Source organism: Calidris pugnax, unplaced genomic scaffold (assembly GCF_001431845.1).
Source record: "Calidris pugnax isolate Ruff unplaced genomic scaffold, ASM143184v1 scaffold20, whole genome shotgun sequence".
NCBI classification, from domain to species: domain Eukaryota; kingdom Metazoa; phylum Chordata; class Aves; order Charadriiformes; family Scolopacidae; genus Calidris; species Calidris pugnax.
In genome coordinates, this window is record NW_015094510.1 from 30,872,259 (window position 1) to 30,888,789 (window position 16,531).

General features: G+C 39.4%; 1 protein-coding gene across 1 annotated transcript; it reads left to right on the forward strand.

Annotated features, from left to right (window-relative positions):
* Positions 1-2,864: 2,864 nt before the first annotated feature.
* LOC106902395 (collagenase 3-like) lies at positions 2,865-9,562 on the forward strand. Its single transcript, XM_014965811.1, has 10 exons — positions 2,865-2,985; positions 3,086-3,327; positions 4,480-4,628; positions 4,719-4,844; positions 5,996-6,157; positions 6,771-6,888; positions 7,447-7,580; positions 7,934-8,093; positions 8,419-8,522; positions 9,148-9,562. Exons 1-10 carry the CDS (start codon positions 2,866-2,868, stop codon positions 9,246-9,248), a joined length of 1,416 nt encoding a protein of 471 aa, XP_014821297.1. The 5' UTR covers position 2,865; the 3' UTR covers positions 9,249-9,562.
* The last annotated feature ends 6,969 nt before the right edge of the window (positions 9,563-16,531 follow it).

Here is a 16,531-nt window from a genome sequence, read left to right on the forward strand (position 1 = left end):
AAGGACCCAGCTTTATGCATCTCTTCTTACACAAATCTAGTAAAAGAAGGCTTTTTTCAGAAAAGTTGCCCGTTTTAATTTTTTACTATAATTACTTTTTCCAGTTTTTCAAATATTCCTTGGAAATCCCTCAGGACAGCTCTGCAAAGGGTATCAAAGGCAAAGTTTTTGAAAGAATTTTCATTGTGAGCTTCACAGGATATCAGAACATCTGTGTAAAAAAAAAATCACAGGGATTAGCAACTGAAAAATTTTTCTTCCCTACCTAATCTATTATTTTCCTCATGCAAGAAAATTCTATTTACTACTGCTTTGACTGCTTCAGCTTAAATGTTTTGAAGAGCAGGGCTCCACACCTCCTTGGACGATCATTCAGTAGGCTGACACTATTCTTTAATTTTACTCTTGTGCCTAGCTAAATAATTATTTTTTCCTGTTCTACATTTATATCATTCAAATATTGTCTCTGGTTACTTGGTTTGACTGTTAATTACCAGTTAGTTAAACTATATTTATTAAGACAACCCTGAAACCACTCAGGAATAATTTGGCATCATTTTCTCATAAAGTGTGATGGACTGAGGACATTTTGCAGTAATGGTTAGGAGTTTAACTTCTCCTGTTTCAAAAGCAAAGATTCCAACATCAGAGCTGAGAAGGAATAGTGGTATAAGTGCCTGACACAGAATAAAAAACTTTTAGCTTTTTATTGTATATTGTATATCACTGCAAAGTGATACAACATTTGTGTTCTCTTAGGTACCAGAAAGCTAATTTGAAAGCATTTGGAATTCACAGGAATGTTACCTGTGGAGTTTTAAACTATTCATTTTACTCATAGATTTCTGAGGTATGTCTGGTACTCAGACAGAGTAGTGACTGCAGAGCAGTGACACCCACAGCTTCATGGTCTCAAGAAAGTACTCCTTACAGCCATGAAAACCTGAAAGAAAGGCAGCACCACTGCTCCTAAGTTCCAGACAAAGGAAGCAAAATTCGCTGTAAACTCTGCTTACCATGTAACCGAGTACCCCAACATTAATGAAAGAGTTAAACTTATACATAATCTGACAGTCTGCATTATCAAGGAGTGGAGCATAGTGAAGACACTGGCAATATGGATACAGTGCTCGTCCTGAAGCACTTCAGGGGAGAGCAGTTCTTAAAAAGGTGAGATAATTAATAGCCTTTATGCCACCATTGCTGAATAAAAAAGTCTCACAGCTGGTGATGGACAGTATAATGGAGAACATACAAACTGTCTGAACAGATGTTGTCTATCCCTATTTGTAATCATATTTAGCACTGGCTGAGATGGGCAGTGAGGTAGAAATAACCTACATAACAAATTCCTCCCAGCTTTATTTGCTTTTGCTGTTTGTCATCATAGGACAGAAGGCTAATATTGTTTGAGTAACAAATTGAGCTTTTACGCATTCAACTTCACATATTTTTGTCCTTTTCCTGTTTTGTAAGCAAGGCAACATCTGTGGCAGGGTATTGTATTCTGGAAAGTGTGTACCAGTATTTACCAGAAAGCTGCCTAAGGTTTTCCATGCAGGAGCAGCCTCCATGAAAGAGGAAAGTGGATCCAGGTGAAACAACATCTCCCCTTGGATTCATGCTTTTGGATACATGATGTGATCATAGACTCATAGACTCATAGAGTGGTTTGGGCTGGAAGGGACCTTTAAAGGTCACCTAGTCCAGCCTCCCTGCAAGAGCAGGGACATCTTCAACTACAGCAGGTTGCTCAGAACCCCATCCCACCTGACCTTGAATGTTTCCAGGGATGGGGCATCTACCACCTCTCTTAGCAACTTGTGCCAGTGTTTCACCACCCCCAATATAAAAAACACCAATCTTAGCAGCAGCTGAGATTGGAGAGATCCAGGGGAAACCGAAATAATCTTTAAGCTTTGAAGTATAATAATTCCCATGTCTGTCATGATGCCAGATGTATCCTATTATCCAATCGTAAGTCAAAATCACATATATTTGTCTTTCTAGACACACAGATTCATTGCCTACCATAGCTGGTAGATTACCTCTCTCAGCGTAGTAGCTATATCATTGATCTATGTCTGTACTCCCTTCATAAAGTAAATTAAATTATTTTTTTTTAAGGAAGACGGATTGTACAAAATAGTCACTTCAAATGACCTGCTTTACTAATAATAAAAAAAAAATTAAATATTCAAAACTATTTCCCTATACTTAGTATTTCTGGGTTTAGGTACATCTCAAGCAGTAAATTATTCTGGAAGACTGAAAATTTGTGTTAATGCTTTTGAGCTGTATTTCCTTACAGAAACAAGGAAATGTAATACCCTGTTGTATACTCTATAATGTTATTTCTTATCAGCCAAGGCAATATTTATTAACAGGACTGTGTATGATCTATTCCAACTATTCAAAATTGATGTTGAACTAGTGTAACTACTGAAAGGATGCAGAATTTATTTTAAAAAGTCACAAAGCTTGCTATATAATTTTATTGTCTAGCAAGTAGTAGAACAGCAATTTTTCTAGCAAAGTAAGTTACTGCAAAGTTATTGCCAGTGTAAGTTATTGCAAAATAATCAAAAAGTGTGGTTTGCTTCTGCCCATTTCTTCCCACAACCTATGTCAATATTCAGAGACTGTGTTTATACGAGGATACAGTTTCAGAGCCCTCAAGTGGGACAACAGATGCCTAAACCACAGTGTTGGGGAGGAGAGAAAAAGTAGCCGTCTAAGCATGTTTACTTTCTGTGACAAGGAAGTTCTAAATTGTCCCTAAGTGGTGACTCACGGCGTTGGGACTATAAAAGTAAAGGTAACTGCTCTCTAGAACAGCAGGGCTTCAGACTTCACAAATCCAACATGGTGCAATCAAGACTTTCAGTTGTCTTTTTCTTGTTGGGTTTGCCATTTTGCCTGGCAATCCCTATTCCCCTTGAAGACAGCCATGAATTCACAGAGAAAGACCTTCAGTTTGCAGAGGTACAGTATAAAATAATTCATTTTCATGTTTTATAAATAGTAAGATGTGTAGTTACAACTATTTGGAAACTAGGCTTAATACTTCTTGTTCTCGTCTTAGCGCTATCTCAGGAATCACTATGATCTCCGTCCAAACCCTGCTGGCATAATGAGGAAGAGTGCCAACACGGTGGCATCTAAACTTCGAGAAATGCAAGCATTTTTTGGCTTGGAGGTGACGGGCAAATTAGATGAAGAAACATATGAGCTGATGCAGAAACCAAGATGTGGCGTCCCAGATGTGGGGGAGTATAACTTTTTCCCTAGAAAACTGAAGTGGTCAAAAACTAATTTGACATACAGGTAAACGCATGGCATTTTGAGTGTTATTACTGTTATTACCTTCTTTCGTTGTCCAATAGGATGCTCAGTATACGAGGTTGATGGGAGAAGGATGCAGTTGAGTTTGGCAAAATTCATGTTGCAGTTTTAAATCCTTTCAGTAGCCCTTTTGGAAAAGTCCCCCAAGCCCACCTTACAGCCCAGGGAAGTAAATACGATTTCTGTGCATTGCACTGTGTCATGGAGGAAAGCTGGTGTGGTGAAGGCCAGTAACTCCTCTTCTGGCTTCCATGTAGACACTCTGGGCACACCCAAAGTGCTGAGTGAAGGAGAGTTAGGGACTAAGATCACATGCCTCACCACTGATCCTCACAGCACTTGATCTCTAGGTGACTCTTTAGCTCTACTTTTGACCTGATTTAGTGTCTATTTCACATAGGTCTTGTCCTGGGCAAAGCAGTGTAGATACAAACTGCTCTGTGCAATGTGGCTGTGAGAGCCACTGATCCTTGTCCCTCTTCCATTTCACAATCCAGATGTAGATATCTATTCTTGCTTAGGCAAACCCTGCACCATAACCTTAGAAAATTGACATTGGGAAGCTATGGCGCTGACAGGTCATGTGGTAGCTCCTTCTCCCTTAATAACGTGAGGTCGTCAAGAGGGGGTTTTGACCAGCTGCAACCGGAGTTTCTTTAGCAGATTCCAAATATGATATCACTGAACTCTATCAGTTCAGTATCTGGTGATAAATATTACTTTAATATGGATGATTTTAGCCTATAAAAATCTCTTTGGATCATGTTTTGGTCCTCCGGGAAGTGAGGAACATGAGATATTTTATATGGCAAAAAGAGGGTTTGAAGTTACTGGTATGATTTGACTTAATACAGAATATATATGTAATTTTCTTTATCTTCTGGTGCATATAAAACCAATTACAGAAAGCTGTTAGATCATTTCAGATGTCTCTGAATGACTTTAATGAAAACAGAAATGTTTTTGATCTTTTTTTTTGAATACTGTATGCAGCTGCTGAGCTCTTTGTTTTTAGATAAGAACATTGGAAGGAAAACAAAAAAAAAATAATGAGGTGAAACAATCAAATGAAAGTGTATTACACATTTTCTGCAATTCACACTATTTAACTGGAAATATTAATCTGTTTGATAGAATTATGAATTACACTTCAGATCTGAGACGCGCTGAAGTAGACAGAGCTTTCAAAAAAGCATTCAAAGTTTGGTCTGATGTGACACCGCTTAACTTCACCAGAATACGAAGTGGTATAGCTGATATCATGATCTCCTTTGGCACTAAAGGTAACACAGAACCAATTATTTTTACGTTATAATTACTGCTGCTGATAAAACGGGATAATTGATTTCATTGTTTTGAATGTTCTTTCACAGAACATGGTGACTTTTACCCCTTCGATGGACCCTCTGGATTACTGGCTCATGCTTTCCCCCCTGGTCCAGACTATGGAGGAGATGCCCATTTTGATGATGATGAAGCTTGGTCAGATGATTCTCGAGGTAACAGAAGTTCCTGAGATTGTTTGAAATGATGGTAGATGGACAATTTAATCTTGTTTGGTGTCTGTAAACAGCTTGTTTTGCCTGTTTACTGTTCATTAGTCATTGTGTTCACTGTCTACTCATAGGAAGCTGGGTATAATCTCCAATCATAAGTGGAAGTATAACACATGCCTATCATAAATTTTAAGATACATACCTTCAAAGTGCAGTGATTAAAAAAATGTCACTTACAAGGTATTTTGCCAGCTTGGCATTTCACTGAGTTTAAGGCCAGCTAGTTCTGATCACAAACTGATGGGAATTGCCTTACTGAAGCCTATAGAAAGCCCACATACTTAACTAAGCTGCAAATCAGCTACTTACATCTAATTTGAAAATTCCTCAGCTTGCCTATTCAGAACAGAGAACAATATAGGAAAAATAGAACAAAGCACTATTTTTTTTCATCACTGTGTTATTTCACTCTCCTGCCATTAAAGCCAATTCAGGACAAGAGGTAACGGGCACAAACTTGAACATACGAAGTTCCATCTAAACATGAGGAGGAACTTCTTCAATTTGAGGGTGGCAGGGCACTGGAACAGGCTGCCCGGAGAGGTGGTGGAGTCTCTGTCTCTGGAGACATTCAAAATCCGCCTGGAGATAGATGTTCCTGTGCAACCTGCTCTAGGTGGACCTGCTTTGGCAGGGGGGTTGGACTAGATGAATCTCCAGAGGTCCCTTCCAACCCCCTATCATTCTGTGATTCTGTGAATACTGGAAAAAAAAAGTGCATTCTCTACCAGAGATTAATTCCTGACAGAAATGTTCATGATTTGACTTGGACCAAGATTTCACCCAAAAACTTTCCAGTGTTGCTAAGAAATTTCAAGAAATCTAAATCTGCCTACTGAGCAACATTGTCAAATAAAATTTAGGTTGAACAGCAGCTATGAGATACTCAATCAATTAGACCCTTATTAAAACAAAAACCATGGCAGTTTGAAAAAGAGAAACAGTTATACATCATTCTTCCATTAATCCACTTGTCTCCTTCATTGTCCCATAAGTTAAAGCACAATTGGTGCTTTAATGTTTGTTGACATGGTTGTAACACCACTTCGGTGTTACAAGAAGTTATACATCTACTTTCACCATGTTTTTTATAGGGTATAACTTGTTTCTTGTTGCGGCCCATGAATTTGGTCATTCACTGGGACTTGAACACTCTAGAGATCCTGGAGCTCTGATGTTTCCAATTTACACATACACTGGAAAAACTGGTTTTGTGCTTCCTGATGATGACGTACAAGGGATCCAAGAGCTCTATGGTAAGTCTGTATAATATATAATATATATTTCCTGTATCATTATAACCTGTTACAGATGCACTGCACAGTTACTAAAGAGCTGCAGACATTCAATAAAAACGGTCATAACTGATTAAGACCAATTCAGTGGATTCTTGGCACCCAAACTTCAGGAACAGAAGATGCTTAGATTTAGTAATCCACAGAAAAAAGAAAATCCATAGGAAAAAAAAAAAAGAAGTAACACTGCAGAGTACAGTTGGTCTCTGCTGTCTCCTTTGGTGGTGGTGGGTGAGGAGCAGAGTCCTTATAATTTTTGACCTGCCTCAAAAGAGAAGGTGAAACAGTGTAAAGGGAGAAACAGAAATATTCATGTTTCATCACAAAAAGAATAAAACTTTTGGGGGACCTTCAAAGCTTGCGATAAAGAAAGCAAGTCCGTTTAACATATTTGCAGCATAGCTGAGCTGCAAGGTCCATGAATGTATTTGGCTAAAGGAAAGAAAGAGAGAACAGACTTCTCACAGTACAAATCACCATTCTGTTTGGGAACTCTTCCATGTCCTATTCGATATAGTGACCCACAGAAAGGAAATCAGCATTGTCAAACTTAGATCATACTGTATGATTCCAGGTGCTGGAGAGAAAGATCCCAATCCAAAACACCCCAAAACACCAGAGAAATGTGACGCAGAGTTATCACTTGATGCAATAACAGAACTTCGTGGAGAAATGCTGGTCTTCAAGGACAGGTAAAGAAACCTTCCTATCATGGATGGTGGGTACTGGGTAAAATTTGAGCAAGTGAAAACACCATTTCACATTTTTTGCTAAAGATCCAAGTAAACATAAATTTTAAAAATCCCAAATCACTATATATATGCCTCTAAGAAACTACATCATTTATCTTTTTAGACAGGATTTATGCTATGGCTGAAGACTGAGAGCATTTGTACACATTTTTCATTCTACAGACCTTTCTTCAGCATGCACAAATCTACTAACATTTATTTGAATGAAATTGTATTGCATTCAGAGGCCTTACATGGGGCAGCCGTGTTTCTCTTATTCTAAATGAAAAAAAGATTCATTAATTGGGATTTGTTTGAGATGGTCATTGTATGAGTGAAAGAAATGGTCTGCGGCTAGGTCACTATGGAAAGGAAAGGTCTACCAGGAGTTCTATGTATTGAAAAATCTATGTTGGAAAATAATTTAATTTTCCATTAGCATTTTTTACTATAGTGCGTCAAAGATACTGCTGTTCTGCAGAATGACAAGCAATGTAAAATTTTCTTTTTCTCAACTAGGTTTTTCTGGCGACTGCACCCTCAGATGGTTGAGGCAGAACTGGTGTTACTTAAATCCTTTTGGCCAGAGCTTCCAAACAAAATAGATGCAGCTTATGAAAACCCCATCAAAGACCTTGTGTTCATGTTTAAGGGTGAGTTTTCAATTTTGTTGTTGGCAGAAAAATACAATTATTTAATCAAGCTCGGTGAGTGATGTAAAGGTAATCAATAGAAGAACAAAACATCCTGCCTCCCTTGCTCAAAAACCAAACTCTGTTGATTTCATCCTGTGCAAATCTATACAATTTTTAGTGAATTAGCAGATGTACAATTACACTTAGATGCCTAGGATCATAGTTATCATAAATAGCTTAATACCTTCTGAGCATGTGACCTAAGAGTTTGTTAGTTGTTTGAAAAGAAGGATCATGGCATCTTTGTTTTATTCTGCTCTCAAAGCTGAGCCTTTAAAAAAGACTCATCCATGCTTTGCTCTTATTTTCAGGCAAGAAAGTCTGGGCTTTGAATGGCTACGACATAGTTAAAGACTTTCCTAAAAAGATATATGAAATGGGTTTCCCGAAAGAAATGAAAAGAATAGATGCAGCTGTCCATATTAAAGACACGGGCAAGACTCTCTTTTTTACTGGAAACAAGTACTGGAGGTAAGCTGGAGACATGTTTGTCTCCAGATTTTTACTTCTTTCCAGTGCCAATACATTCAAGTACAATCATCTCCATATAATATGTACTTTAGAAGTCAGTTCTGAAAATGTAGCTTTATTAGTTTTGTGTTTATAGTGTTTGTATTTCTGGTGGAGGAGTGCCCTGGTTATTGCTCTGAGTTTCACTATTGCACTAGACATAAGGTACCTAAAAGCTGCTGGCTACTTCTGACATAGATAACTTCGAAGAATATAACGGGCACAGATCAAACTCCCAGGCTGTTTAAGTCCTCTGAATTTTTATTTTCTTTTGTGTTTAATATAGTTACGATGAAGAGGCGGAGGTTATGGAAGCAGGCTACCCCAGGCTGATAGAGGAAGAATATGCAGGAATTGGTGATCGAGTGGATGCAGTCTATGAAAGAAATGGTACATAATCTGACAGTGAAACTTTATTACAATTAATTGTTATCGAAACTTAAGATTAATGTTCTGTGGGAAAATCTGTCATTTGGAATTTTGATTTTTTCAACACTTCTGTTCTGAGCTGAATCAGGTTTCTGATCCCTCTGGCTAAAATGCTCTTATAAACTGTGTACGTATATATTGTGGGAGCCCAAAAGAGACTTGCCACCTTGCTTAGGGAACCTAAAGTGATATGCTTAATATGGAAGTTTTATAATGTGTCCATTCCTTCAAAGGGAGCCCATTCCTGTCCAACTCTTCAAGGAGTGTTTCCAAATCAGAGTCTTAAACATTAACAGGCAAGCCCTGCATTTTCCCTAAGCAAGTGCTGTATAGTAATAAAAAGTAGGGCTTGACACTAAATTAAAATATTAGTTATTTTAAAACACTGATCCAGTTCTGGCAAATGGAATGAGAACCTCTGAAAATTTATTACAATTTAGCTCAGCATTCTAAATACTAAAATACTGCATTTTAAAGAGTTATTAAAAAATTAAAACAAAAAGGTTAATTTTTATTTGATGGATAATTTTAATGTGACAACACAGTTTTCCCAGCATTAATCAATTTTAACTTTCCTTTTCCTTAGGTTATCTCTACTTCTTCAATGGACCGCTGCAGTTTGAATACAGCATCTGGAGCAAAAGAATTGTCCGTGTCCTGCATACTAACTCCATATTTTGGTGCTAATTACAGTTGAGTGCCATGTCATAGGCTGCAGAGCAGCTTGTAGTACATGGAAATAATAATGTGGGCGTACAGATTTATTAGAGGGCAGCAAGGTTCTGTGAACAAACACTGGCTACCTACCACCAAATTTATACTGTATATATGGAACTATATAGCTGTATGTCAGTCTGGGACTGAATTAACTTAATAGGAAAGAAAAAAAGAAATTATTAGCATTTCAAGGGGCATTACACCATTTTAAGTTTGTCTAGTATTGAAGTGAGATGCTGGATACATCCTACATGATCGTGAGCACTACTAATTCCCAGTAATCTGAGCACATCTAGCATCTTTCAAGGATGTCCTAGCATGTCCCAAGAAATAGGCCTGATAACACTAGAATCGTTATATTTTTAAACTAATCCTTCAGCTCTTTGTGAAATTCCTGTTATATGTACTGAGAATTCAGATGTCATTCAGATAAATGAGTCAGGACTGCATTGTGACTCCCTGAGCAGGATAACACCAGATTGCAACCCTGAAATTAGAGAATTCAAAGGTATTTGAATGTATCCCCATTTGAATGGGAATCTCCCCCTGGAAATGGATGCTCCTGTCATCTTTGGCACAAGCAGAAGGTATAGAAGCAACCAGGTGTCATTCCAAAGCAGACAGAAAAGCAAGAAAAGGGAAGAGTGTTCCCTGGAGAACATCAGCCTGCATGACACTGGGGAAACCAGTAGCAACAACAAGAGAATCTGCAGTTTGAAACCTTGTGTGAAGCTACACACAGTAAGACAGCCCATGTTCTCAACTGGTGTAAACTGAAGTAGTTCAAGTGACATTTATAGAGGTTATGCCTAGTTGTGCTAGCAGAAAACCTGAACATTCAAATCAAAATAGTCAAAAGAACACTTTTTCTTCATGTTGGTCACTTTTAATATCTATAGCAATTGTTTCAGTACAATGTAAGTTGGGTTTTGGGGGGGGGGGGGTTGTCTTTTTTTTAATCAATGCAAATGATGTGTGACTGTGATTATTTTTCAGTTTAAAAAATAATATTAAATAAACTGGAGGAATAAAATTATACTGTGAAATGACTCAGTGCTTGTCAGACCACACCTGGAATCCTGTGTTCAGTTTTGGGTCCCACAAAAAAGATGTGGACAGGCTGGAGAGAGTCCAGAGAAGGACCACAAAGATGATCAAGGACTGGGAAGCCTGCCATGAGGAAAGGCTGAGACAGTTGGGTTTGTTCAGCCTTGAGAAAAGAAGGCTTAGGGGAGACCTTATCACCCTGTTTCAGTATTTAAAGAGTGGCTACAAAAAAGATGGAGACTCCCTTTTTACAAGGAGTCACATGGAAAAGACAAGGCGTAATGATTCCAGGGGAGATTCCAATTGGACACAGAAGGAAAATTTTTCACAATGAGAACAATCAGCCATTGGAATAATCTCCCCAGAGAATTGGTGGATTCCTCAACATTGGACACTTTTGAGATTCTGCTGGACAGTGCTGGGCCATCTTGTCTAGACCATGCTTTTGCGAAAAAAAGGTTGGACCAGATGGTCCTTCAGGTCCCTTCCAACCCGGTAGTCTATGATTCTATGACTTGGTTATTCTGCAACTTAAATCGAAATATCCTACACTGCATGTCATGAAAGCAAGGCAGAACTATTGGATAAAAGAAAGGAACGCTAATGTGTGCATTTTAATGATCAAAATGTTCACCTCTATTTAAAAACCTGTTCTGTTGGGTTTTTTTCCCTCTGAGAAAATGAATTTTATAGAAAAGAGAATAGGAGGGAAAGACAGAAAGAGAGGAAAAAGAAAAGAACCCCAAAATCTGCAGATTAAGAACTAAATTGGAATTAGTCCTTATCATACAGAAAGTATGAGAAATTAAGAAATACCATGACATTCAGTTTTCACCTTAATTTAAATGGTAAATTGAAGCTACAGTGTCCTCTTGTGCCTCCTCAAAACCAGCCCCTAAGTGAATCAATCAGCCAGGCCTGCCAAGAAAGCCCATCAACACTGAATATCTGGCATAAATAGCCAGGCTTACCCACCGAGGGGCTAGGTGAGTTTAATTCTGTAATTTGCATAACATAGAAGGTCAGACAAGGCAACCTAACAGATTTACCAGTCTCTTCTGACTATAAAAGTGTGAATTAATGTATTCCAGACTTTAATATGGTTAAACGAAATTAAGGAAATAGACCTGCAAAAAAAAAAAAAAACTTTGCAAATGGAATAACTTAAGGTGGACTAAAATAAAAGTTCTATTTATATGACATAATATTGATAAATTTGTTACAGAAAAGGTCAATACAATTTCCTATGCATAAGAAACAGAAACTGGTTCCTTTATATATCAAAATAATCTTTGACTGACATGGTGTGCCTGAAAAAATAATGTTTGATTTGGGCAGTTTAACTTACTCTGCAGTGAAATAAGTTTCTGGACACAGAAGCAAAGAATCATAGAATTTTCTAGGCTGGAAGATCATCTAGTCCAACCATCAACCTAACTCTGATAAAAAACCACACTAAACCATGTCACTAAGCACTATGCCAACCCATCTTTTAAATAGCTCCAGGGATGGTGCCTCAACCACTTCCCTGGGCAGCCCGTTCCAATGCTTAATAACCCTTTCAGTGTAAAATTTTCCCTAATATCCCATCTGAAAGACTTTGCTAAGAAAATTGCACCAAAATAATACAGAGTCTTCCGTAAGGGCTAGGTGTTGAGTCTGAGTGCTCTGAATTTCAGAGGTCTGACCTGGGTCTCCCTGGAGCAGGGTAGGCAAAGGTGCACAGGGAAGCAAGAAGCCGTCAAAGAATGTCTTTCATATCTACGTGAATTTCTCTTAAAACTGCACGTTTAGCAGGGAAAAAAAGGTACTGCATAGGAAGCTGTATTTTCCAGAGGCTTCAGCATGATCATATCCAGCTGCTCCCCAGCCCAAACAGTCAGATTCCCGTTTGCCACTCGGCTGACTGGAAGCAGCCTTCGGCACCAGTCCAAGCAGGGCTCCAGCTCATGCCTCTGCGTCCCCAGCGAGAGACGTGCGCTGCTCTGCGGTTAGCTCTACCTCAGCTGAGAAAAGTACCAGGCTCTCAGTTCCTGGCATTTGGTTAAGAAAAAAGGGAAAATAAAAATGCTCGTGCGGCGGAAATGGAAAGCTGAGGTCAGAGCCAGGGGGGCCCTGAGGCTGCCGTCAGCCAGGAAAAGGAAAGGAGGACTCTCCGCTGGACCTAGTGCACTGGATGAAGGAGTGGTGGGGAACCAAATGAGTTATTGCCCAAGGCCATCAAGTATTGATATTGAAAATGTCAGTTTCTTGAAACAGAGACTGAACTGACTGCTTCCCCTGACATAGTGTAAGTGAGGAAAGGACCATGGGAGGCTGAGACAGCTGTATCCCAGGACATAATGTAAGCAAAATTAGTGACTTCCCACCAAGCTAGCTTTTATGTGGAACTATACAAATCCACGTAATAGTGCATGCACTGTTGATTAATATGCCTTTTGTATCCATTTTGTTCTCTGCTAAGAGTGATCGTTTGGAGGGGGATAAAGGATAAGGCAGGAGAAGGAATCTGTCAGAAGCTCCTTGGGACTAGTTTCTGTGCCAGGATCTGGTTACACAATCCTGAGCAAGTGGGACTTAGAGGGTGCAACTGTGCATTCCAGGAGAGAAAGAAGTGAGCAAGTGTCATTTAAACTTTCCAAAGAGAGAACCCAGAGAGCTATCCGCTAAATTCATTAATATATTGGAAGGGCAACAAAGAGTGTAAGAGGTACTGTGAGCTACACGAGATTTACTGCTAGCAGAGGAACTGCAGAAGAAATTCAATCCTTGCATGAAAACGCTTTTTTTCTCAGCATAGTCTCCAGAGCCCTGCTCTGAGGACACTAGATGGCAGTGACAGCTTTACTCCTTAAAGGATCTGCACAGAAGCAAAAATGATATGGTGGGAGAGGAATCTGCAGCTAATTATAGCAAATTCTTACATTTGGAGAAGATAAAAAACCACTAATCAGTATAATTTAATGATTATATTCTGTTGAAATGTAGATCTCTGAGTAAAAAGTTAGGATATTAAAATGTTTAGGAAACTTCTCAATAGATTCACTGTCAGGGCCACTAAATTTTCAGCCTATTGATAGTCCTTTTCTCAACACCAGTGCAATACACTTAAAACAATATGGTCTAGGAATAGTCCTAGGAATAATACAATCCCTTAGTTTAACTTCATTCATTGGAAAATCACACATATATACATAACCAGACATATCGTAACTCCTCAGGAACACGACAGCTATTCAGGATACAACTTGATTTCTGAAAAAAATGACACTGCAGAATGTGGAAGTAAAGCAAAAGCAGAGAAAAATATCAGTTGCAAAGAACCCAAGTAAACCAGTACAAATATAATCAAAAGTGTCTGAAATATCAAGTATGTGATCACATCAGCTTGGAAGAACTAAGGACAAATTCTAAGCCTTTTGCAATTCATGCTGAGCTAGTATTTCCAGGCTTGTGAATATTTGCAGATGAAGAATATGGTCTTGATCTTTGAATCCCTAATACCATCCAGATCAGTGAGACTAGTGAGCATTTTGAACTAGGCAGAAATTGATTTTCCTGTCTTGAGAAGTCTTTTGAGTCTTTCAATCTTTACTGTTTGCAATAGAAAGAAACAAGAAATTTTGGAAATTTTTAATGGAAAAGTATTTGTCCTCTGGGATAGTCTGCAGCCATATTGTTAATCAGCATACTTACTGGGTCTGGGGGGAAGAATAAACTTTCAGTTTTTTGCTCAGACTTATTTAAATGAGGATCTAGACCTCAATCTTCAGTCTTCTGAGTGAAAGAACTGCACATTCAGTAATGTTATGGTGAGTTTCTTTCTGTCTGTTATGCTGGAGATGCTTCCTTTTTATACAAATACAATTAAACAGTACTCTTTGGAAAGACTGACTATGCACTAACCAGAAAGCTCGTTTGGGATGTAAGATCAAGCCTTTCTGCCAATTATGTTTGGGTTTTTTTTGTACAAAGTAGGGTGTCTACACACACTGCGAGTCTACAGCAATGTTTGGGTTTGATAGTTCTGCTGTTTATTATTAAATATGTTTCCAGAGAAGACCTCACCATTTCTCCCCAGCAAGGTTCAGGGGGTACAAAGCCCACAGACTGTGTCTGCCCTGGGATCTTCCTCTTTCTTACCTAACACAGTCTTCCTGTGGTTGACACATCCTTTTTAGTCACAGCCTTTCAGTTACATGCTGCAGTTTGAATTTCCAGCCAATGTTGTTCAGCAGTATCTCTGGCATTCACTTCACTGTTTCCCCCCAAGCAGTGTGCTACAGAGAGTGCCCTCTGCTTCTGTCTTCCTTGTAAATGGATGAGGGAGCATTTTGTTGTAAGAAGAATCTTTCAGGGAAACAGAGAACCAAGTATCGCTTTCTAATTTACATGTCATATGACAAATTTCCTACTGTCATAATAAAACAGGATGATGCAGTTCTGTGTGTATCTGACTAAGCCACTCAAGCAAAAGCTTTACCTTTTGCATGGAACTACACCAGAGTCCTTCCACCTGGTAGTAAGAGGCTTATGGAGTGGTGTCCTGAGAATGGTCACATCCGTATTATGTCTGCTGGACCTTGCATGATCCTGTTCTGCTCTTCTTAAAAGATACAGATGGGCCATTTGCAGGGTCAAGTGTTGCTTTCTACAGCCCAAATGACATGATTATGGTGCTCTGTGGTTTCACCACTACAGGGACTGCCACCCTAGGAAGAGAGTAAGAAAAATACCATTTTATATCTGCATGACTTGTATTGTCAGAATATATTCTTCACGGGAACATAAAATTACTTAGCTCTCTTCAGAGCCTACCATCCTAAGAGGAACCTGGTGGGAGCCAGCTATGTCTGAAGGGTCTGGAGTTCAGTGTCCTTCTCACTATTTGTTTATCTAAAAAATGTTCTTTTCAGACTCATCTTGGGCTGTGTCCTAAGTTGTGTCCCCCAGTGTGCCCCATCCTGAGCACAGTAAGTAGTTCAAGCACTGTAAATCCCTGCTACACAGGAACAGCCCTGCACTAACCTAGCGAGCATTAGGTAGCAAGCAAGTGTAGTTGGGAGGAGGTGTCCATTTTAGGGGGTGCTTTTTGCCTGTGCTATTTGCTGATGTCCCCTGAGTGGTCCACAATGACAATCCACAGTCTCAGGGAAGGATATGGGCAACTGTAACTTTGGCTGGTGTGGTCAGTGCTGTTGGTAGAGAGACCAAGATAATTTAGGTGGATTTGGTAGACAACCATGGCTTCAGGGCCCCAGAAGCCAAGGCATGCCATGCATATACATTAAATTAAAGGTTCTGGACTGTTTCAAGTGAATCAGGAGATCAAGTCCTTCCTGACCATGGTCCTTGCTGTTGTTGAGCACATGGAGGTGCTTCTTCAGGCTGACTGGGGGTTATTATTGCTAAAATATTATTTATAATTGTTAGTTAAAACAATTACACTGGTACAGTTTTGCTATTGTCAGGGCTGAAATGAATATAATTTGATGTGTGCTTCTTCCATTATGACTACTGATTCCTGGAAGGACTTGGCTCCAAAAGACTTCCCTTCTCCATTCAAACTATCTAGAGAATTATCTCTCCCTCGACATTTACCACTGGCTGATTCTGGCCTGGGCCTGTAGGGTACCTCGGTAAAAGAAGGTATGCAGGCCTATGAGCAGGTATGAAAGAAGCCTTGGGAAGTGCTGGGAAGCCTTGGCCACAGACACTATACTGGGGAGAAGAAGCTGTCATTACTCACAGGGGCCAAGCCTGAGAGGTTTGAACCAGACATCTAACCCTCTGCAAGCCTCCAGGTTCTGCCACAGGTTTGTCTTTGCCATAGAAAGTTTATAACTCATAAAACCCTGGTCCAAATTATGTGTTCTTTTACTATATCACATGGGTGGATATGGCAAGTAAATCATGCAGAGCTGCATGATGAGGTCAAAAGACATCAGTGGTGCAGAGAAGTCAGAGTGAGACAAATGCCAAAAAAAAGTGGTCACGGGAAGCTGCAAGGTTATCGTGTTTGAGGTCTTCAAAGACAAACTGCAGTGCAGGTACACCAGGACAATTAGAAGATGCCTGTGGTGCCATGGAGTGCAGCTTCAACAAAGGACAGCCCAATGAAGTGCCTCACCAGGGCCATGAGGATGTGGCCAGGTCACTGGAATAACTGAGCTTGGTAAAATACATGCTCTCCTTCTAGCTACTTC

What these genes read in the sequence shown, in the direction of transcription:
- LOC106902395 (XM_014965811.1), top strand. Translation starts at nt 2,866, where the DNA reads ATGGTGCAATCAAGACTTTCAGTTGTCTTTTTCTTGTTGGGTTTGCCA. An exon ending in GATCTCCTTTGGCACTAAAG is followed by an intron (nt 4,629 to 4,718) that starts GTAACACAGAAC and finishes GTTCTTTCACAG; the next exon opens with AACATGGTGACTTTTACCCC. An exon ending in ACTGGAAACAAGTACTGGAG is followed by an intron (nt 8,094 to 8,418) that starts GTAAGCTGGAGA and finishes TGTTTAATATAG; the next exon opens with TTACGATGAAGAGGCGGAGG.